We start from the raw sequence: 23,309 nt of genomic DNA on the forward strand, positions 1-23,309 counted from the left end.
AATCACAATACAGGCCGATTGATACAGCTTAGATATTAAGAAAGTTAGACCTTCAGACAGCAAAAATGTTGCACCTAAGTTTCGTTATCTCATCATACTGTCATCTCTACGTGTTGGACACTATATAGATTCACATTTTCTTTTTTTCCTCCCTTTTTTTTTTCTAATACGGAGTACTCTTGCTCGTCGTTGTGCGAATACCTGTTTTATAATTTCATAGGAATACGGAAATAATCGTCGTTCAAGCATCTCAAGAACGTAGAACGGAACGACGTTCGATGCTTTCGTGGAGCTCGAACTTGCGCGATTATATCGCGGCTTAAATTATAATAAAACGAATTCGTACGAAATTGTACATACGCACGTTGGAACGTTAAAATATCCTGAGCTTAACAAATCATCAGTATGAAAGAGATTACTCAATATTGAGTAGAGGAAATGCTGAACTTTGCAAGTCGGCCGTTATAGAGCTAATTAACTTGCCTAGAACGTACATGTAGTAAGTATGTAGGAATAGTTTTGTGTCTCACGTATGCACGTTAAAAATTCTCTATATACCTTATACAAGTTGTACGTATACTTGCACATAGATATGTGCACGTACACACATAGACATGTATACGTATAGGTATACGTACATATATAATATCCCACGTATATGTGTGTAATTATATACACGAATATTTTGTATTTTATTTTACACGTAACTGTGACTATGTGCTGTGCGTAAATGTTACGCCAGAGCACGCTTTTGTGTATGCGTGTAGCGAGTATGCGTTAGAAAAGTCCTCTCTTTTAACAAAGATTTATGTGTAGTATAATGGACATCATTTGCGTTGTATATATATCTATTATATATATATATCTATATACCGAATCAGATCAAAGGCTACACATATTTCACAGATTGAGAAAAGCTCACCCGATCTGAAATTTAAATTGCCGCATCGCATCTTCAATTTTTCGAAATATTCGAAGTTTTCGAGATGTATTTTGACTACCTGACATACATCTTGGGTCACACATTTAAGGAAGGCCACATTGAACTAGTCTAAAAAATTACTGCCTAGCACTCTGAACAAATATATTGATAAAATTTAGCCTATATTATCTAGCCTATGACACATACGCAAACGAGTAATAGTCGGAGATTCTGGCGAACGTTCCTTTTTTCTCTTTTTCTTTTTTTCTTTTTTTGTATTTCTTTTAGTACGTCTGAGCAATCTTGTTCTCCGTTTTTCCTTTCTACGAGTATCGGATCCTCAATAAATTTGAAATGATTATCTTTGGCAATGTGAAATACGCAAGACAACATACCCAAAGATAAAAATATCGACGTTCGTAAGTTTTCTTTTCATTAGTACATTAGCAAAGAACAAGCAAAATCACTTGAAAGTGCGACATATGTACGATAGATAACTGGATCACAAGTATTGTATACCGAGAACTGACACTCTCAAGACTGTAGGATAAAAATATGTACAGTAGAAAACTATGGAGTTCCTATAATATTAACTTGTAAAAAGTAGACACGCATACGATTTTCCTATTTCGACGCAAGTACGCGTACTTTTCCGTATGATGCTTTGAAAACTTCGCAATTAGTGGGCGGCATTTTTTTGTCTCAGCGATAAAATTATGATAAAAGCCAGCAAAAGCTTTTCATTAACGTAACGCAGAATACGTAAGTAAAAAGCTGCTGGACTGGATCTATGTTTTGTCGCACAAAATGGAAAAGCGGCTTTCAAAATCTTGCTAGGTACAGTTTGAATAATCGCCAACGTCACCTGCTATCTGACTTTCATTACGTTTTATCACAAGAACTGGATCTTTAGAAGTTTCCACGACTTTCTTTTCTATATCCAAATCATATAATAGTGTAGCTTGTAATGCGTTATACATACCAGTTCTTGCATATCGAGATGCCTTCGTCAATTCGTAGACACTGGCTGCCAATGTTAATATATCTGTAAACATAAATCAATAGTTTAAATATAAAAGTTTTCTCTATTGCTACTTTAGTAACAAAAATATTCAATGTTTACAAGCTTTAAAAAAGATTTAAAAAGTAATGGGTTACAATTCCATGGGACTGTAACTAGATCTATAGTTGAATATGCAATTGAATATGCTATGAACATACCATTATCGTTGTATACAAGAATGCACGGTGGGTTCTCTTTCTGGCGTTTAGTAGCATTTGCGATTTCTCGTTTACGACATTCTTGGACAAATTTTATTGCTTCTAACCAATACTCCATAGCTTTATGCACGCGTTGATTCATCGTGGTCCCACGCAAACGTTCCATCTGTTTAAGGAGTATATTATTGTATATTATTTAATACATTTTTATTACCAAGAAAGCAAAAAGGTTTACAATTACCTTTGCAATCAAAGTTATGACGCGTGCATGCTCCCTCAAATAATCAATGATTAAACGATCGACACGTGATGGATTTCCTTGAAGGCGAGGAATAGGTATATTATTTGCACTTGTCACTCTTTTGCCAGGAAAATGAGCAGCTAACCCAGCTTCACATTTCTTTCGTTCTTTCTCTAATTGTTTAAATTGTTCGTAAGTTTGCTCTAGTCTGAAGTGCAATATGCTTGAAGGTGCTGTACGTCTAGCTGCTCCACTTCCATTTCTAAGGCTCAGGCCTCCACCATAGAGTACAGAAAATAGACGTGGAACTGGAAGTGGTACAGGAACTGGCATTACTGGTGGGAATACTCCAGATCTTACTGTACCAGGATTTGGTACTATTCCAGAATTAAAGAGGACATCAGCAGATGGAATACCAGGACTATTTTGTATTCTTGGCATGTGATGTCGTTGTTTCATGAGATAATTAAAAGTATCTTTGTTCACTGAAGACCCTGCGATTTGATTAGTCAGATGACTTACTGAAGGAAAAGCTATATCTTTGGTAAGATCAAATCCTTCCATCTTATACGTATTAGTACTATTAGGCTGCTTCAAGTCCTGATAAGATGTGGAACTTTGTGGTAACATTTTTAAAGTCTCGCCGTTATTGGCAGTGTAATGTTGATAATTGTGATATCCATATTTTGCAATTGACTGGTGGGTGTTACGCGAACTTAGATTTTTTGGAAATCCAATTGGTGAATATGTCTTAGATTCAATAGTCTTTGATTTTGGACTGATAATTTTCAGTAAATTATTATCAATTCTATAATCATTATTAGTAAGACAATTTTCGTTTGTGTCTAAATTATTAATCGATGATGTGGTAAAGTCGCTTACACTTGGATAATAGTCGATTAGTTGTTTAAATTCTTGGTCCACAGCTTGATTTAACTTGTAGCTACGAGCTTGTTGTTGCAAAAATTGAAGTTGCTCATTTGGTATGGAGATATTTGCCATGCTTAATCTACTTGAGTCATGTAAATCCTTATAATCATTAGCATTACTCCGTTGTATATTATTCCCAAAACAATTATGCAAATTTGTATCAGCCGGAGAAAAATGTTGTAATGGAGAATTTGAAAGAAAGCCAGAATCAATACTCAAATCAGTCATTGCTGAACTTGGTCTATAACTTTGATTATTGGCAGTCATGCTGTATAATTCATGCATAGAAGGTGTTGGATTATTATATGTATTAGCAGTTCCATTCTGTCCAATATTATTATGATATTCCAATTCATTCAGAGTAATTGGATCAGGTGAATCTAGTGCCAATGTTAGAGCCATGTTCAAATTAAGATCTGGGTTTGTGCAATTTTGTATTCGCTGATAATTTCCAAATAGATCTGATGTGCATCCTGGTGTTGACAAATTTTCTGTCCAGTTAGACTGTTTACTTGTGTTTGTCTCATTTGTAGTTGTTAATAAATCATTGCATAAAGGCATAGTATTTCCACTAACACAGCAATTTTCACTATTTGGACGTAATACATACGATTGTGAATCAGAAGGATACGTATTAGGATATGCACCAATCCCATTGTTATATAAATTTCCTTGATCTGATACTTGTCCTACACATGTATTGAGACTCAATGTTTTGAGTTCTCCACAGAGATTGTTATAATTACATTCAGGTTTAACATTATTAGAAACATTATTCTGCAATTTATTAAATGTTGAATGCATGTTGAAACGATCCATAGTAAAATTAGGATCTGTACTATTTTCCATAATACAGGATTGAGTATCTGAATAATATTGAATATTGCCATTATAACTAATATTGTGAGCGTTGTCACCAACAATTGAATCATCATCAAGAATTTTTGACACTAAATCATTGACCATAGGATTGTTTAAATCCTGACTATCTTCATCTTCTACATTCATCTATATAAGTAAATAATTAAAAAAGATTAAATTAGTATTATAATACAATCTTTTTCATTGTTTTCAAAGAATCTTCAAGTAATGTATTTAACATTTATATTTAATCACAGATAATACTAAAATATATAAATTATATAAAATATTTTGTTACTGAATTTAAATCTTTTATTTTCATAGACATAAAATATATAGGTAAGAATAAATATGTAAGTTCAACTTTTATATTTAATTTAAATAGAATAAAATGAAATTTCCTTTCTGTATACATATAGGTTATTCTAAGTAAAATATGTCATATGTGATAAGTAAAAATATTTAATTTTAAAACTGAACAAGTTCTTAATATTATACAAAAGCAATATATTATTTTCAAATACTTGTATTTAAACATATAAATATATCATTTTATGAAAAAGACATATAATGCATTCTAAAGTAATGTAATGGAAATATTTAAAACGAAGTAATATATAGCCCACTAAAATATATACATATACAGAATATTTTACAATATTTCAAATGTGATGTAAGTTACATGTTTATTTCTTTTAATTTAAAACGACCTTTTTATATAACTCTATCAAATATAAAAAAGTAATTTTACATATAAAAATCAGTTACTATTTTTAAGTTCCTTACATTTTTTTGTGTATTACATTCCATTAAGTCGTAGTTCCAATAATTATATTCTGTATTACATCTGTCAGCTGGATAACTGTTTCGTGGTTCCAACATGTTGATATTGCGGTCAACCACATTATTCTATAAAAAAAAAGTAGTTGCATTTGACTCAATACAGTTTAAACCCTTTATTATATTTTAATAATATGAGACTATTAGTAGTTACATGAATCTTTGTTCCTATAATCTCATAATTATTAAGTATTATAATATAGACTAGTGTGTTAAAAGATAATTATTAAAATACATTAACATGATTCTATACATGAAAACCATTATTATAATACTAACTTTAAATTCATCAGAATAAATTTACTCCTTCATTTATGACTTCATCTCAGAAGCAACAATTTTAAATTAAAATCTATTATAAGCATAATTACGTATCGTATACATCGACAACGAACTAAAATCGAATCGTTTTTATCACAATTAAATTATTGAATGATTATAATCAAAATTATAGTCTTCATATCGCATATTAAACGTTTTCTTCTCTCATTGATCTAAATGAGATTTTTTAAACAACAAAATTACGCCTTTTTGGACGTTATGTTGGAATTATTACTTTATACTTTGCAGTAAAGGAAAATGAACGTCACTTTTTCAGAAATGAAGTCGGAGCCGCAGTTGCTTACCTTGCTAACAGTAAAACCATTGTTGCTGATAATTGCAGCCAAATTGTGCACTTCGGACAGAGCCATTTGTTAAAGATCACTGAAAATCACCACTCCTCCTTGCCATCACCCTTTCACTTGTGCGGCTGCCTTCCAGCAGTTGCACACCCACACCAACCTATGCTTTCTTTAAACGTAGCTGGCTAGCATCTCACAAACTCACAATGCACATTAACGACAGTACTATGAGAGAACAGAACACGAACAGAATATAGATGGAACTATGGTTATATAGTTATTATATATATATACGTTACATATGCGTATATAACCACATATGATAGTATAGTCAAGTGTGTTAAATAAGAACATTAAATACCGCGCACGAATGTACGATATTTTTATTAAGTTTATTAAGTTTTTACATTATGTATACTCTAGTAGTTAATAAAACGCAAATTCCCGAAATGTTCCAGAGGAAAGATATCTTTCCCCTAGGAAAGTGTACCTGTTATTACTAAACTTCCTGCGCGCGTGCGCAAATGAGGAAGTATTCGAATGTTGCAATTATAGTCATATAAAATATAAACGGTCTTATACGACTGTGGTCACACGATCATATTTATAATACTCTAAATCATAGAATACAAATATATCTTTTGACGTAAAAGTGCAATTGTTTTATTAACGGCGGTAATCATGATATAAAATATAATTTGACAATTTTATGTTAAATGAAACAACATTCAAAACTATATTTTTGTAAAATTCATTAAAACAATTTAATGTATTCAAATTGTACTTTTTTTTATATGCGCATTTTATTGTATATAAGTAATACATCTTTTTTCTAATATTAATTATATTATAAAATATGAAATAAATAAAATACGAAATTCATATAAGAGAAATATAAATTGTAACTTTCAGCATACTACTGGGTCAGTTTGTACAGTCTTACTATCTACTTCAGTTTCCTTATTTAGGGTGCAATACTTATTTGCAATATTAACTATTTCTCGCAAGGTAGTATTTTCTTCTTTTAAAGTACTATATACCTCTTTCTCTTTCATTTCATTTTCTTCGTCCAAAGCAACTGCAGTTTTCATTACTGCTGCCATTTCATTAATCTTTTCTGCTTGATTAGTAATTATCTGTAATTTCATAGAAGAATCATTCATAAGTATTAATAAACTACATAAAAAGAATTTTAATAGAATTAATGAACTTGAATTTCATACATTTAGTATGATGACTTTTGATCAGTAATAATAAATTTTAATTATTAAATATTAAAATTTTAACGTATTCTATATAATAAAAAACATTCATTTTGATACAATAATGTAATACATAATTGTATGTATAATGTTTATGCTTACGTTGGCATATTTCGCATTATGTAATGTAGAAAGATCTGTTTTGCAGAGACGCAATAAAGATGCTGTCTGTTGCCTGTATTTAGACATAATTAATTCAAGAGCATGGTGATGGTCTTCTAATGCCTTTTTCAATTCCTTATTTTCAGCTTGTAATTCTTGCAAGTGCTTGATTTCTCTCTGTATTCCCGAGATTAACTGTATATGTGGCCTCTGTTTTGCTTCAGTGTTAAGGATCTCTACTTCTTCTTGATACTGTAAATGCATTAAAAAAAGTATAAAAGATGAACTTTATATAGTTTTATAATAAAGAATCGTGTTAAAAATCTAAAAGAATAAGTTTTCACTTTATTATACTTTGATATCTTTTATTTTACTTATGTATGTCTATGAATTTTTTGATTAAATTGTTATATTATATAAATAAATTGTTTACCTGCTTCATATTAGCAATTTGACCACAAACTGATTCTATTTCGCTTATTAAATTATCTGCTGTATTTTCATGATCTGATATTCTAATCACTAATTTTTTAGCATCCAATATGATTTGTTGAAAAGTTAATGACATCTGTAAATATATGTAAGCACATAACATATAAACATATTATATAAATACGAGCTTTTAACAAATTAGTTACCAAAAAATTATATTGTTTTATTAAACATACATACACATTTATTAGATATTATCAACTATTAAGATATATATACATATATGTAGTATATATATAAATATATTTATTTTCTTTGAATATATTCTTCACATTTTTCTTTTTATGTATTTTGTATATATTTATATCAAGATATGTTTATTGAAGTTTATATATAGCTTTTATATTACCATGTTTCAGATTGTTATTGATCAATTCAAATTATTTATAAAAGGGTTTATATCTTTTCTTAATATTCTATATAAATATAACATTAAAATAATTTCGTAGTAGTATAATTTTCGTTAAGAATTAATATGTTTGTACATAACCTCTATGCAATGCTGTAGTAGTCTATTTAAATGGCTTTAATATCATACTTATTAGTTTTAATGAGCACAGTGTCTTATAAACGTATTTGTAAACATTTTTGTAAAAAAGATAGTTAAAACTCGACTACTATAAAATAGGTTATACTTACATCCAAGCTGAGATATACATTTTATGATAAATTAAAAAAATATATTTTTTCATTTACCTCTTAACGATAAAAATCTTTATACTACAAATTTTAAAGGAATTTATTTATTAATTCATCCAATTTTAATTGTGTAATTGATGAATAAGATCAACGTCACATGAAAATATCTCGTTCCTTATTCCTCAGTTGTATGGCAGGTTTGTTTATTTTCTATCACTTCCGTAAGATCATTGGTCTACCAATCATTGACTGACCGTGGAAATTGTTACATGTCATAATTTCTTACATATGCAGTTAACGTTATATATAACGGTATATAAGCTAGTATAAGTTATAAGTTTTTGTTTTCCATAAATTATTTCTTTTTTTAAGCATTTGTATCGATCATAATGATTTTTTTAATGAAATGCATAAGTAACGCATTAGATAAATTTTTTTGTTAAAACTCTGCTACAAACAGGGTAAGAAAGATTTAGACAATTTACATATAAACATTCTTTGTTTTTTTTTATTTCTATGTAACTAACTGTTATAAATTGTTAGTTATATATTATCTAGATTATAATGTAGTCATTATTCTACATCATTTTTTACGAAGATTATTATCTATTGTTAATAGTTATTTATTTTCGTAAAATAAAATGTTCAATTAGAAATTCTTTATATAAATTTTTTCTTTTTAAAATGTACATACAAACAATAACTTATATATAAATAAATTTTTTTAATCATTTAATTGTTTTGATAACAATTATTTTATTTAAATACTATAAATATAGAACCACATTACATTTAAATATACATTTATATTTTTGTTGGCAAGTATCAAATATTAAAGAATGTTTTATGTGTCATGATATAAATACTGTTATTCTACACTATATTCATACATATATATAAAAAGAATTTTATAAAATTTTGTTCGTTTATAAAGAATTGTTTAAATCAAAAAGTAGAAAAAAAGTTATTCATGTGTATTATATTAATGTATACTCAATAAAAATAATCACAACTACTTTAGCTTCGAGCCAGACATTCATGTATATTATATACATATATTATAAATACTGATATAACTGTTAGTAGATTTAATTTGTTTCATACTACAAATTATCTATTTCCATTGCTGGATTATCATAAGATCTCTTTGATTCTTCATCACTTCTTTCTGCCCAACTTTGTTTTTCACCAGATGCGTATAAACCATATATCACAGCTCCTATCAAATAAACTGCACCAGCAATAATAAAAACTATCCTCCATTCTGCAGCACTCTATGAAATATGTTCCAATCTCATTAGTATTTTTAACATCCGTTAATTACTAATTAATAATTATTAATTGATTTTATAGTGTTATAGCTAATGGTAAGTATGATTTAACACAAAGTTATATAAATATATTATGATTTAAACCTACTTTATTTTGGACAATATATCCAGTAATAATAGGGCTCACAACTCCAGGTAAGGTAGCAACAGTATTTCCTATTCCCATAAGCACACTGGCATGCTTAGGAGCAATATCCAAATGATTTACTCTATAAAAGAATATTTATATAATGTAATGATATATTTTATAGAGTTAAATATAGAGTTAATGTATTTATAAAATGAGATATGTAATTAATGAATTCTTAAAGTAAAATCATAATTTATATAAGATACATAATTCAATTCATTCAACTTGTTATATTATATGGTGTTGTAAATAAATAAATCCTCAGTTTTCCTGGCATATATATGTATCGTATGATATGTATATACTATATCGTATTTTATATTCGGAATTCGAAAAAAATTACCCAAAGCCGGACCAAGCAAAGCCACCAAGGCCAACTGCTATAGTGATACAAATAACCACCCCCGTTGGCGTTAAGATAAAACCTGTACAAGTCATGAATATCGTTTGAAATACAAAAGCTCCGCAATTAAATAACTTACGCACCTGAAATAAAATAAATACTTTAATCGTGAGATTTTTATTGTATTTCATATTTGTATTACGTGACACTTGAAAAAGTACTCGAAAACAATATATTAAAATTAATAAAATATAAATAGTGTGTTAATTAAATATTTTATTTTGAAATGTTTTTGAGGGAAGGGGGGACTGGAAACAAGATAAAAAATAAGTTTGTTTGAAATAAAAATTATTTATAAGTATTTAATAACAGACCTGCGTAGTCGATAGGATTTTCTCTGTTCTGAGATAATCTGCTAAGTGTCCAGAAAATTGAACAACGAGAGTCATAGCTAGATACGGTAGTGCAGATAAATATCCAGTTTTATCCAATTTGAAATCCAGTACATCTAAAAGTAAATTATATTTAGGACAGAGTATATAATTTATATTCATTAAATAAACGTTCAATTGATCGAACCATTCATAAATGTCGGTAACTGAGTAAGCATGGTGTAAAAACCCCAATTTTCGCTAAAATGAGCTGCAACGATTGCCCAAACTGGTGGAGATGTGAGCATAGCTTTCCATGGATGTGTAATTTTCTATATAAAAATATAATATAATATATATATATATATAATATATATAAATTCCTATATATTAAAAGAATTCTATAAATAAAATGTAAAAATATAACATTATGTATATATTAATAATAATGACACATAAAAATTTAGCAAAGCAAATTAACTAAAAAGAAGTTCTCGATAAAAAATTATTGACAATACGAAAATTATTGAAAATAGGGCGGTACAAAATGATACAATTTCTGAAAGTGAATTATCTAATTATTCAAATTTTTTAATCTTTTGAGGAAGTGTAAAAGAGCATAAAAACTGTTCTGTTATATCATGTTATTTCTTAACGCAATCTTACCTCTTCTTTATTCGCATTTCCAAGGCTGCTTTTAATATATTCAAGTTCAGCTTCAGAAATAGATGTATCGTCCTCCGGTTTATCCTTCACGATTATCCACCAGTAAAAAAACCAAACAAGACCTGCTGCTCCAAAAACGTAAAAAACAGAAGCCCAGCCAAGGTGTTCAGCCATTAAACCGGCAACCGGCATAGCAAATACAGTTCCAAAGAAACTTCCGGAGAATGCAAGAGTCGCTAATTTTGATCTTTCCAAGGGAGGTGCCCACCGTGCCCATATTGCATGTATGCAAGGATATGTTACACCCTAAATTCAAATGATTAGAAATTATTCGAGCAATCAAAACCTACAAGATAAACAAAAATTTACTTAATTGAAAAATAGTTATTCCGAAAGTTTATTGTTATTTTGTCGTATTTTTACTATTTATTAAAACAGAATAACAGATACGAGTAATAAATAATATGCATAAATGAATGTATGATAGTGTATTTTGTACACATCTATAATAGTGAATTTGGATACGTATAACGTATGTGTAAAAATATTTGCTTTGTATACAGGGTGAGTCACGAGAAACCGGATTTCTGTATTTATCGGTTACTTGTCTCGACTAACCCTGCATATTGAGTGTGTTTTCTACTTGACATCCTATCTGCAAAATATACTTATTATGTCTCACTTTTTATCTTTGATATAAAATATGAGATTATTAGGAACTTAAAAAAGGATGAGAAATATCTTTTGGAAGATGTTAAACGGGTTATGTGACATTTTTATAAGTCAATATATATTTCCAACATTCCAGTATTATCTTATTTCTTTTTCTCTCCAATGAATGGAGTAAAAGGCTCCTAGTGCAAAATAAAAGATATTATTCTAAGATCAGGAGTGAAGGATTAATAAATGAAGTCATTCTTAAGAACAGATCATTATTTTTCAGGATCAATATGTTAAGCTAAAGTAAAGATTCAACTAATAATTTTAAAAAATGTTAATTAATACACAATTGAACGTATATATATATTATTATTATGCGTACGTATTATTAAAAAGCAATAAACAAAATTTATCCAGATAAAAAGAATTTATTTATACTTAATATCATAATTTTAATATGGCTTACCTCGCAAATTCCTTCCACTATTCGCAAAGCAACCAAAATGTAAACGCTCATTCTGGCTAGGGGTGGTGTGATAATTGTAAGAAAAGCTGTAGTGGCGATTCCAATACCAAAAACTCTTTTTCCGCCAATACGTGCGCCAAGCCATCCTCCCAGTAATTGAGTACTTATGTATCCGTAAAAAAAGGAACTTAAAACCAGCCCTTGTGTTTTCGAATCCCAGTCGAATTCTTGTTCCTGTAAATGATACTCTGAATACATTTAAAAGTGATCAAAGTTAATGTATGATTCGTTTGTCTGGTGTAATAGTATATTTTTTTAAGCTTCTAAATATCAAACAGTAAATAGTCACTGTTGTATTTATCTTTTATAGATACTAATAGTTTTTAACATGTTGAACTTTTCGCTTGATTTTAGTTTATTTTTAATTAAAAGAAAAAATACGAGTTTACAGAAAAACATACAAAGTTTACGAGAAAAAATACAAATCAAAATAAATTTTTATATTAATGTAGCGTTAAACGGAGATCTTAAATGCACGAGTTTCTGAGTATGCATTATATAAAAAGAGCAATAAAACAGAATTATATATTTACAAATCCTCTTTGATATACCTATTATGATAAAGATAATGCGTGCATAATCATGTCAGATAATTATTTCACAACTGATAAAAAATATTCTTTGTACTAATCTTACGTATTGACATATCATCACTAAAGTCATATTGTAAATCTATTAATATAACTTATCGCAACCATTGTTTCATTTGAATTTCGTGCTATTTATCGACAAATTTTTACTAATATTTTTTTTATTTACATAATATTCGCATATGTACACCTACATTTAAGTATGCAAATTAAAAACGAAGTTAAATATTCTAAAAATGAATAGGATTAGAATTAACGACTTAGAATTTAATCACTTACAAAATATTCCGTTCCATTTTTATCGATTTTGTGAACCTTCGCGGTCATTGCGACAATGGCTACGCTTAAATTTACACGAAGAATGTAGGACGTAAAAAATCCAAAAAATGCTAATACTCCAACTACGTATCGTCTTTTTTTCCAAAACTTCCAGGATGGTATGAGTTCATCTTCGTATTTGACGCTAGAAAATTGCCAGTGTTATAAATTCTAACATTTTGCATTTCGAAAGTACAATTTCTATAATTTCTTAAACAGTTAACGATCTTTAAACAATGACATACAACTAAGGAGATGATTTTGTAAAATTGTTAGCAATCCCATGAGAAATAAATAAACGTAATGTTCAACGCAAAAATATGCGTAAAAAGTCATCAATTATGATGGAATGGAGCAATCAGATGGAAAGCTGCAATACTCACGTTCCGTATTCTGTATCCTTGACAGACTCAACCGAGGATTTCTTTCTCTCCATCGTTTCCTGAAAGGTTACCGATTTCAAATGCAGTTTATTGTCAGAGAAGCTTGGTTTACAGAACTATAAAACAATTATAAAACGTATCCCTCTTTACATATTTACAATGAGATAATGGGTTAAAATCTAACTCGAAATTTATTACATTTTTCCAACGAAGATAATTAATACTTTAATGACATTTTTTAAGTATTCATTATAACTTCTTACTGTTACTTCTTTCAAACTATGTAGATATTATTGAAAATTTAAATTAATTATTTCTGATACTGAAACACGTAACATAATAAACTATTGGTATACTCGAAAAATATCTGCAAAATAATAGGATTAAACATAAGATTAAAAAATACTTTAGGACATTATAAGCTATAGATATTTGCTTGAAAATTATTTTTAATTTAAGAATGGCACAAATTATATAAATTTTTCAACAAACTATCTATCTAGCTTCTTGTGAATTATATTAATTTGGAATGAATGATGCACGAAAAGTAATAAATATAGCATCGTAAAACAGTTTTTTAAAAGGAGATTTAACTTAAAATAATTTTTAGTATATTATGAACATGTTCATCACTTTTAAAAATGGTAAGTTTTATGATGTGCTACAACTAGAATAATACATAAAATTATATAAACAAATATACATAAGTACCAATATCGAGGAAGAATTTCGCTAACAGCAGTGACCTAGTAATATTTCGAAAGTAGAAAGTTCCGTATCTTAGCAGACAATTATATACATTATAAATATATATACACAGAACAATACAATCAACTTATGCTGTTTCAGAAATGTAACAAAGCGACGATATTCAAATCTTTAATGAAATAGTGATTTCAAAGTTATTTTTTCTTTCCATTCTACAGAAGGTAACACAGGCTACGTTGCAACCTTTCAGTGCAGTGCATTTTAATATACCGCGATTAAAGATATTTTCCAACTCTTTTGTACAATTCAACAAATTGTTGTGTATTACGATACCTTATCCGAATATACAATTAATTTTTCAAGCACATCAGTATCCATAGGCATTCTATTGACATATTCCCAAGGCATTTCGCCGTATGTATCGCGACAACCTGTTACGCAAAGCAACAGTTGTGACACACGTGCACCTCTTGAACACGTTTAATGGTGTTAGTTTGATGTTTCGATTATATTCACGATAAAAATATATGGTTTTTTATTACCAACCTGCGTATTCACAATTCAACTGAAGCCACTTCCTGTTCTGTTATTTAACAAAAACAGATCCATCGAGATCTGCCGATAACAAAGAATAGCTTGAGAATTGTTCCAGATGATATTTATAGTAACTGTATTCGACACATATCGCGATTTTCTAAGAAACTTAAAGGTGATCAATAGAATTCTTTTTGTTTTTATTACGATTAATATATTTTTAGAATCGACTATAACATACTTTAGTGTCACTGTGATTTTAGTATCTTGATCTAAGTTCGATCATATTAATTTAATTTACTAATTTTTACGCTATATCTAAATATACTCCTTATTCCCGCACAACAGATGTCTTTGCGTTTACACTAAAATACGCGAGTTATCCATAAACGGTAAAGACTTTTAATCCTAGCGGTGTCAATGAGGTGTGCTCGCGATCGTGTCTGAAATGATTATCATGATCCGAACGATAGGACTGCTCTTTCAACTGAACGTTTGGAGATTATTGATCGCATGTCGCGTCACTTTCATTTTGTACGTTCTGCTTCAAAGTTTTATGGAACCGCTGCATATGCGTTCAGATAAAATTTGATAAAGAAGGAACAATTAAACGTGTACGTAAAAAGATAATTTACCTATTATTCGAAAGTTTAATCGTCCATAACGCTGAATATAGATAGCTTCTATTTGATTCGTTTGTCTAATGAATTTTTCTTGTGTCATTCAGAATGTACGTAACAAAATTTAAGAAAAATTTAAGAGCGATGTATTTTTGTGGAATCAGTGTTGTTCATTAAATAGCACGTACCGTTGCTTTCGAGGATTTTTTGCCATTTATAGGACAGCTTCGTGATCGCTTGTTCGATAAATTTTTTTTTTTCATGTATTTCTTTCAACCTTAATTCAAATGAATTCGATTAAATCTATTAATTTTGCAATAAGGCATATGTGTAATTCGAGTATTAAATTCACTGCCTACGTCTTACTATACATTTTATTATATATCTTCTATCGGCATTATAATATCTATCAAACTGAAAGTGACAAGAATTCACACTTGTTAACTTCTGGATCAAGTGAAAGCAAAGAGCTGTAAGTTTAGAAATGCTGCGGTTGCGGATCACATACTAGTTGCATATTGGATCGCGCATACTGGATCATAGATTCGATTTACAGGATATTCCTCTTGTGCAATTGGAACTAATTGTAAGTAGTCAAACCTATTGAGAATGCCTGCTTTTGCATACATTTACACGTTTACATTAATCTCGTATTACGTTCGCCATAGTTTTTGCTATACATCAGATCTGATTGCTCTTCAGATTAGTTGATTTGTTAAGCTACTTATTGTACAATTGAAATATAGACGAATGAAAGGAATGGAATTTTTGTTTCAAGTTTGTTATGTATTTTATTATAAATTACTTAAAGTTTAATTTGTTATTTCGCAATATACATGTTTATAGTTATTTAATTTAATTTTGTATTAAATTCAGGTAATTTCGCTATACAACAAAAAACAGACAAGAACAAATTTTAAAGAAAGTTTTAAGGATTTATAACGAAAAATATATATACAAATGTAAATATAAAAGTGATGAAAAGAAATCAATTATACCCATCGCATTACATTAGAATCCTATTTGAATACTAGAGTTCATTACACGATGATTACTGCAATTATATAACATAATTGTGTCCTCCGAGCAATTTATCTCGTAATATCCTCAACATCGCGAAAAATAGAAGAACAAAAAACTTCATGAATTATGAACTATAATGAGTCATATTGCACGTATTTCCAAGTCGAGTTGCTATACAAAGGTACTATACAAATGATTATGTACCGTGGTATACCTAATAACTGATCATTGTTAGATTATTCATTTACAGATGCAAATTTTCATATCGTTGATGCTGATAAATTATGAATGATACGAATAACATGATCTTTTTAAAGCATTATTTCAAAAAAAGTAATGTATATATTTCTCTAAATAAACAAGATAACGATATACAAGGCAATTAAAATTTGTTAAGCATATTGTGCAATAATGTATTAGAAGCACAATATTTATTAATAATTTTAATATAGTAATGTACAACTATAATTTTTATTATTGCGTAAGAGAACTAAATACGATTCATGATTTTCCACAACGAAAATCGTTATATTTATCTTGGAAAATAATTATTCATACAAAGATTTATATACGTATAAGATCTGTTACAATGCCTGTAGAAAGTCTCAAGGAAATCCAGTTTACGAAAGGTAACAACGCTACGATAGACTTTATTATTAAAAAAAAAAACCATCGTGGTATTTGATCAAAGGTATTCGATCTAAAATCGGTTATATCGATCTTAACGGAATAAAATTTATGCACAAAATTTAATTCGGTAGTCATGCTTAAAGACTTATTTGTAGCTTATGTAATTTATTTGATTTTATCATATATTAATTCTAATTTAGAGTAGTATATAAATAAATAATTTTATTTAATATTTCTTCATTACTTGTTAGTTATTGAAAAAACAAATAAATTTATGATAACCTTTTAAATATGCTGCATTAGATTTGTAAGTAACTATACATGTTTAAACTATAAAGAACTCTTATTAAAGGTCAATTTAATTTGACCTACTTTTACAACTAGAAAATCTTGAACAAATACAATTGGTTCGTGTTATCAAATTTCAGATTCTAATTTACAGTAAGTTATGTGTAATATCAAAGATTTCCTCTTCTGGTAATATGTATCTTAAAAATTGTACATAACAATAATTATTTCAACATTTTTAAATTAATGTATTACATACGTTATAAATATGTTACATATTTATATTAGTATTATAATTCTCTTATAATAATGAAATTAAAAATTTATTATCTTATGTTCTATCTTTATTATTTACTTACAATTTTTAATCCTTGCAATCAAATTCATCAATGTCACAAAAGCTTTAGTTACCACTTATTCACAAATTTACAACCGGAAAGTAAAGAAACTAGATCACTATATAATACTATTGTCACAAAAAAATACGAAATATGTTTATTACATTATTCAAAGGCCAATAGGAAAACCTGTAAAAGTTGTACGTTAAATACCACCGATCGAAATAAACAGAAACGTTAAGTGGGTAAGTAGTCAACTGTACAGGTAGAAGTTGATCATACAAGAGACTGGAAATTTGATCTGTCATGCACCAATCAGAGTATTCCATTGCACTTGTGATAGTCCGAATATTATGCAATGTCAATGCGTGTGATAATTTGTAAATATTTCCGGTTGATTGTATTATCGTCGTTGACATTCGATACCTTGTATTATTTCACAAATGTAAAATATATCGTGCAAATACATTACTTTACTTACTAACTACTGTGTTATACAAGAATACGTGCGTATACTTATTCTTTTAATTATATCTTCATAAAATTATCGATACTTTATAATTTATATTAAATAAACAGTGAAAGTTTATTATAATAATATGGATAAGTAAAAATAGTTTCAATGAGATCGTGCTTAAATAAATTTTTATAAAAAAGATCTCAGATATTGATAACATTTTCATTATGCTGTAGTAAGGAATATAAATCAATGGACAAATTTTTAGTTAATAAAAAATAAAATTTCTTTGTTTATTCTTTATTTATTCTAATCTCTATTTATTTAATTTAAATAAATTTATACAATGTAGTATTACACATGAGTATATTTATATGGGTGTGTAATAAAAGAAGCATTTTTATTTCTGTTAACTTTACTAACTTTGGTAAGTAGGTAGTTAGATCATTGACTTGGATTCACAGACGAGGTAAGTATGTAGAGTATATATATACTTCGTATGAGAATGTATGCCATCTAGCGTAAAGAAGGAGTATTCAAAATATATATTTTTGCGAAGTGGAATGAAAAAGATGTCAGATACAGGGAATTACTATGTGCTTGCTTGGACGTAAAGAGCATATTTCATATCTTATTATTTTTGAAACGAAATATTTTGCATCAAAATAACGTTTTATATATGTTATTTATACATTATACAATATTAAAATTCAAGCTGTTCTCGATTATTGCACTAACCTCGAGATCTTTGTTAATCAGCTGTGTTGCTGATATGATATTATTGACATTCTGTTAAAGTTAATACTAGTACATACTATATTTGTTAGTTGCAAAAGCAATGAATTCTTCGCTTAATGAGCAATGACGAATGCTGGTTTACCAAGTTGAAGGTGGTTGTACTATGCATTGTATGTAGAATGTCATTCTTTGACAAATATTTAACCTTATTGCAATTACTTCTTTTTTTCTTGTAGAAAAAAGCTGTACTTTCTCTTTTGTATAATTATAGAGTAACAAAACATTTTATCTTTATGATACATTGAAGAATTTTAAGTGACATAGATAGTATTTGCGAATACTGTGAGAATGGACAGCCTTTTCACACAAAATATTTCAGACGAACCAGAGGATATACCACAAACAGATGAACCAGTATGGATTCTTGGGAAAAAATATAATGCCATAAGAGGTCTAATACACAGTTACAGTAAAGAGATCTATAATAAATTAGATATGTAAGATCTTAAATTTCAGAACTGGACATAATTCGTAGGGATATAAGATCCAAGTTATGGTTTACTTACCGAAAAAATTTTGTGCCTATTGGCGGTTACAATTCTACATTTACATCTGACAAAGGTTGGGGTTGTATGTTAAGATGTGGTCAAATGGTTCTTGGTCAAGCTTTAATTATATTACATTTAGGTAACTGTTAATTTGAATCTAATAATTTTATTACTTTACGTTTAATGTTCTTACAACAATTTTAAATACTTAGTTGTTCATAATTGCATCAATAAAATCTATCAATTAAATCATTTTGTAACATAATAATGGTTCCTAAAATAAAATATTGATAATTATAGTTATATAAATTGTAAATATTTAATTTTTAAATGTTAAAAAATTAAAAATAGGTAGAGATTGGCAATGGACTGCAGAAACTAGAAACAGTACGTACCTGAAAATTCTAGAACGTTTTGAAGACAAACGAACTGCTGCTTTCTCTATTCATCAAATTGCATCAATGGGAGCATCAGAAGGAAAAGAAGTTGGACAATGGTTTGGACCCAACACAATAGCACAAGTATTAAAGTACATATTTATTATATTTTAAATATTTCTAATATAAGATTTGATATTTTATCAAATTTCAATTTTTAGAAAATTAGTTGTGTTTGATGAATGGAGTTCAATTACAATACACGTTGCTTTGGATAATACATTAATAGTTAATGACATTTGTAAGTAATCAAAACTCTTCATTTTAATATGTCTATTATTTAATAAATTTTAATAAATTTTTAAACATTAAACTGTATCATATAATTAAACATTTATAGTAAAGCAATGTAGAGTAGAAGGAGGTACAACAGTGGAAGCTGATGGTGCTGTACCATTGAAAGCACCTAGCCAATGGAAACCTTTATTACTTTTAATACCTCTTCGCCTTGGATTAAGCGAGATTAATCCAATCTACATTAACGGTCTTAAAGTAATAAAGAAATCAATTCTTGCATGAATGGCTAAAATTGGAGTGAAATATGAATGAAGTTAAGGATAATATATTCATACCTATAATTTTTCAGACTTCATTCAAAATTCCACAATCTCTAGGAGTAATAGGAGGAAAACCTAATCTTGCACTATATTTCATAGGATGTGTTGGTATGTATACATATAAAAATAGAATTATCAAATTAAAAAAAGATACAATGAAAATGTACACAAATTACAATTTTGCATTTGCAGAAAATGAAGTAATTTATTTAGATCCTCATACAACACAAAGATCGGGTAGTGTTGGCAAAAAACTAGAAGAGGAAGAGATTGAAATGGATGCTACCTACCATTGTAAATCTTCTAGTCGTATACCTATCACGGGAATAGACCCTTCTGTAGCACTTGTTAGTATATAATTAATTTTTGTTTTTTAAAAATTAGTCAGAGAATTAAGCAATTTATAAAATAAAATATATTTTTATGAAGTAAAAGAATAACGTTCCATTTCAGTGTTTCTTTTGCGCAACTGAAAAGGACTTTAAATCTTTATGCAAATCTATTCAGGAAGAATTAATAACACCAGAAAAGCAACCTTTACTTGAATTATGTGCAGAAAGATTAGCACAATGGTCACCAGTTGAAGATATAGCTTCAGAAGCTATAGCAACTTCAACTTGTAAGTATTTTGAAGTTGATATAACATTAACAAAAAAAAAGGAAAATTTTACTAAAGGTTTAAATAATTCGAAATTTCATTTATTGTAGTCCGTCTTAGTAATTCTTTGTTATAGTTGTAGATTTTGAACATATAGATCCACAATATGATACATCTGATGAAGACTTTGAATTACTTGGTTGACATTTAATCAGCAATTAACAAAATCTACGATATAAATAATGTATATATAACATCAAAAATGATCCATTCGTACATAAAATACAACCATTCATTCAATATCTACATTTGACTTAAACTAGTACTATTTCAAAGTACTAGTAATTGAATAATAAAATAATTTATATCAAATAATTAAAATACTGTATATATTACTTATACTTACATTTTTTGGACATGAGTGATCTATTCACATTGTTAATATAATATAATTTTGATATAAACGAATTTTTCTGTAAAGAGTATATTCAAATCACAAATAAAAAGATATTTAATTTTACAAACAACACAGAATGTACTTACTTTTTACACCAATGAAAAAAATTAATAATAATATGTATTAAGTCTCGTAAATAGTTAAATTATTTTAATAATTATGCGTTAAAAATAATTTAAGTACACAAACATACACATATTTGAAATAAATTAATTTTAAACATAAAGTATACTATGTGTAATATTTATTTATTTATTTATTCTCAAACTGTACAATAGAAAAAATTACTTATTAGTTGGACTTGATAAAAATATAAAAAATTAAGAACACTCATGTCCTTAAAATATTTTTGCCTTCTTTAACAGATAATGCATGTGATGATCTTAATATATAGTGATATGTCTCCAATGGCATGCAAAAGTTTTCAGTCAGATAGTTTTCACCACACATTACAACAGTGATATCTAAAAACTTTTAATTAATATTGGATCTTGGGTATATTGGATACTGACTGGAAATTTTTAAACATGCTAGCTTTACAATTTTTAGATAACTGTAACACACAATATAATAGTGTTTATTTGACATATTGTTTTCTCTTATTTGCGATACACATTTATCTAATATTGCTTAAAAATTTTTTAGATGTCTATTTTGGTATATACTGTATACTAAAAGATCTACTTCGCCGGGAACTTTTGTATGCCATTGTATATCGTAAATTTACAAAAATGAACAAAAATCAAATTGAATATTTAAATATAAAAATTTGATTATAACTTTATACATTATTTATTTTAAAAATATGTTAGTAATTCATAAAGCTAAAATTTAAATCCAGGAATGTAAAAATTGTTTATTAACATAAGTATATGAAAGAAAAACAAACTGATTTTTATATTGATTTACATTATGTATGATTGCATTAATACATTTTCGATTTTATAGAATTTATAATATTACCTATGTTAATAATAAAAACTTTCACAATTTCAAAGTTATATAAAGTGCATAGGAACAATAGATAAAATTTTATCAAAAATATTCAATGATGTTTTATAGTTCGAAGTTATATACAATTAAAAATTTTATAAAATGACGAAAAATATTACTATTTCTACATATACTTAAACAAACTATTTTAATGTTATGTTATTCTATGTGGCTAATAGTTGAATTTGTATTCAAATAATAATGAGATTTATACTACAATCTAATATAAATATATCTACATTTTTATAGAATTGACTAAAAACATAAAAAAATGGCTAGTTTATAGCTTACTAACTACTTGTTACATCAAAAATATGAAAATTTAACATCATGTGATACCTAAATATGTATACACTTTCAAACATGGAATTAATTTTTAATGAATAAATATTTTGTAGTATAATATTTAAGATCAATTTTGGTCGCACTTTATAAACAGCAAAATGTATTTATTTGAATACTATAAAATTTTCTGTGCTTCAACTTTTATATAATAAAGTAAAGTATACAATTTAAAAATATCTAGTATATAATTTTGTATGTATTATATGAATAAAAAGAATTTTGGTAATATAAAATTTATACGTGTATATTGTAATTGTAACAGAACTCACAATTTCATCAATATTTTGTTAGAAATTGAAGATGATGATATATTATAATTTATCTCATATTAGATAATATGACGTAACTGTTATTAAGTTCCCAATAAAAACTTTTTGTTAACAACATTAAAAATTAGAACTAAATTTTATGTATTTATGTTATACTTTTATTACTTACTACTTTCAATGTACAGAATTTTTTACATTTAAACGATCGTTAGTCATTTAAGTATAAAGTGTTATATTAAATGTTAGTAGTTATTTTATGTAACATATCCAAATGTGATTTTTCAAATTACTCATTTACGAAATTCATTCATTCAAATT

At 27.7% G+C, this 23,309-nt stretch overlaps 4 protein-coding genes across 13 annotated transcripts; 1 reads left to right on the forward strand and 3 right to left on the reverse strand.

The window, feature by feature from the left end:
• Positions 1-1,191: 1,191 nt before the first annotated feature.
• LOC100747706 (meiosis-specific coiled-coil domain-containing protein MEIOC-like) lies at positions 1,192-5,978 on the reverse strand. Its single transcript, XM_003493962.4, has 5 exons — positions 5,642-5,978; positions 4,962-5,084; positions 2,385-4,322; positions 2,144-2,309; positions 1,192-1,967 (listed from the first exon to the last, which is right to left on the reverse strand). Exons 1-5 carry the CDS (start codon positions 5,705-5,707, stop codon positions 1,756-1,758), a joined length of 2,505 nt encoding a protein of 834 aa, XP_003494010.1. The 5' UTR covers positions 5,708-5,978; the 3' UTR covers positions 1,192-1,755.
• Positions 5,979-6,416: 438 nt separating this feature from the next.
• On the reverse strand, positions 6,417-8,420 carry LOC100747828 (FGFR1 oncogene partner 2 homolog). The gene is made up of 4 exons (XM_003493963.4): positions 8,191-8,420; positions 7,436-7,570; positions 7,003-7,254; positions 6,417-6,774 (listed from the first exon to the last, which is right to left on the reverse strand). The coding sequence occupies exons 2-4, from the start codon at positions 7,568-7,570 to the stop codon at positions 6,547-6,549; spliced, it is 615 nt and encodes a 204-aa protein (XP_003494011.1). The 5' UTR covers positions 8,191-8,420; the 3' UTR covers positions 6,417-6,546.
• Positions 8,421-8,931: 511 nt separating this feature from the next.
• Positions 8,932-17,834, reverse strand: LOC100747948 (vesicular glutamate transporter 1). 3 transcript variants are annotated; one of them, XM_033324021.1, is made up of 11 exons: positions 14,706-15,478; positions 14,493-14,590; positions 13,452-13,510; positions 13,030-13,213; positions 12,101-12,334; positions 10,975-11,280; positions 10,517-10,640; positions 10,312-10,445; positions 9,938-10,080; positions 9,553-9,673; positions 8,932-9,407 (listed from the first exon to the last, which is right to left on the reverse strand). In XM_033324021.1, the coding sequence occupies exons 2-11, from the start codon at positions 14,565-14,567 to the stop codon at positions 9,237-9,239; spliced, it is 1,551 nt and encodes a 516-aa protein (XP_033179912.1). In that variant the 5' UTR covers positions 14,568-14,590; positions 14,706-15,478; the 3' UTR covers positions 8,932-9,236. The 3 variants fall into 3 exon arrangements, with proteins under 3 accessions (XP_033179912.1, XP_012248008.1, XP_003494012.1); XM_012392585.3 differs by lacking the exons at positions 14,493-14,590; positions 14,706-15,478 and adding an exon at positions 17,614-17,834 and having other exon boundaries at positions 8,933-9,407; XM_003493964.4 differs by lacking the exon at positions 14,493-14,590 and having other exon boundaries at positions 8,933-9,407.
• A 531-nt stretch (positions 17,835-18,365) lies between these two features.
• LOC100748069 (cysteine protease ATG4B) lies at positions 18,366-22,454 on the forward strand. Of its 8 annotated transcripts, none has more exons than XM_012392569.3 (10): positions 18,374-18,957; positions 19,167-19,238; positions 19,304-19,474; positions 19,687-19,864; positions 19,934-20,013; positions 20,113-20,264; positions 20,359-20,437; positions 20,522-20,676; positions 20,783-20,948; positions 22,030-22,454. In XM_012392569.3, exons 1-10 carry the CDS (start codon positions 18,918-18,920, stop codon positions 22,155-22,157), a joined length of 1,221 nt encoding a protein of 406 aa, XP_012247992.1. In that variant the 5' UTR covers positions 18,374-18,917; the 3' UTR covers positions 22,158-22,454. The 8 variants fall into 8 exon arrangements, with proteins under 8 accessions (XP_024227367.1, XP_012247992.1, XP_012247995.1 ...); XM_012392572.3 differs by having other exon boundaries at positions 18,375-18,939; XM_012392571.3 differs by having other exon boundaries at positions 18,378-18,957; positions 19,024-19,238.
• Positions 22,455-23,309: the final 855 nt, after the last annotated feature.

Source organism: Bombus impatiens, unplaced genomic scaffold (genome assembly GCF_000188095.3).
Source record: "Bombus impatiens unplaced genomic scaffold, BIMP_2.2 scf_1445, whole genome shotgun sequence".
NCBI lineage: Eukaryota > Metazoa > Arthropoda > Insecta > Hymenoptera > Apidae > Bombus > Bombus impatiens.

What these genes read in the sequence shown, in the direction of transcription:
- LOC100748069 (XM_012392569.3), top strand. Translation starts at nt 18,918, where the DNA reads ATGCTGGTTTACCAAGTTGAAGGTGGTTGTACTATGCATT. An exon ending in AGGTGGTTGTACTATGCATT is followed by an intron (nt 18,958 to 19,166) that starts GTATGTAGAATG and finishes AAAATATTTCAG; the next exon opens with ACGAACCAGAGGATATACCA. An exon ending in ATATTTCATAGGATGTGTTG is followed by an intron (nt 20,438 to 20,521) that starts GTATGTATACAT and finishes TTGCATTTGCAG; the next exon opens with AAAATGAAGTAATTTATTTA.
- LOC100747706 (XM_003493962.4), bottom strand. Translation starts at nt 5,707, where the DNA reads ATGGCTCTGTCCGAAGTGCACAATTTGGCTGCAATTATCAGCAACAAT. An exon ending in AATGTAATACACAAAAAAAT is followed by an intron (nt 4,323 to 4,961) that starts GTAAGGAACTTA and finishes TTACTTATATAG; the next exon opens with ATGAATGTAGAAGATGAAGA. An exon ending in TCATAACTTTGATTGCAAAG is followed by an intron (nt 2,310 to 2,384) that starts GTAATTGTAAAC and finishes CTCCTTAAACAG; the next exon opens with ATGGAACGTTTGCGTGGGAC.
- LOC100747948 (XM_033324021.1), bottom strand. Translation starts at nt 14,567, where the DNA reads ATGCCTTGGGAATATGTCAATAGAATGCCTATGGATACTGATGTGCTT. An exon ending in AAAATGGAACGGAATATTTT is followed by an intron (nt 12,335 to 13,029) that starts GTAAGTGATTAA and finishes TATCATTTACAG; the next exon opens with GAACAAGAATTCGACTGGGA. An exon ending in GATATATTGTCCAAAATAAA is followed by an intron (nt 9,408 to 9,552) that starts GTAGGTTTAAAT and finishes CATATTTCATAG; the next exon opens with AGTGCTGCAGAATGGAGGAT.
- LOC100747828 (XM_003493963.4), bottom strand. Translation starts at nt 7,570, where the DNA reads ATGTCATTAACTTTTCAACAAATCATATTGGATGCTAAAAAATTAGTG. An exon ending in AAATTGCTAATATGAAGCAG is followed by an intron (nt 7,255 to 7,435) that starts GTAAACAATTTA and finishes ATGCATTTACAG; the next exon opens with TATCAAGAAGAAGTAGAGAT. An exon ending in ATAATGCGAAATATGCCAAC is followed by an intron (nt 6,775 to 7,002) that starts GTAAGCATAAAC and finishes ATGAAATTACAG; the next exon opens with ATAATTACTAATCAAGCAGA.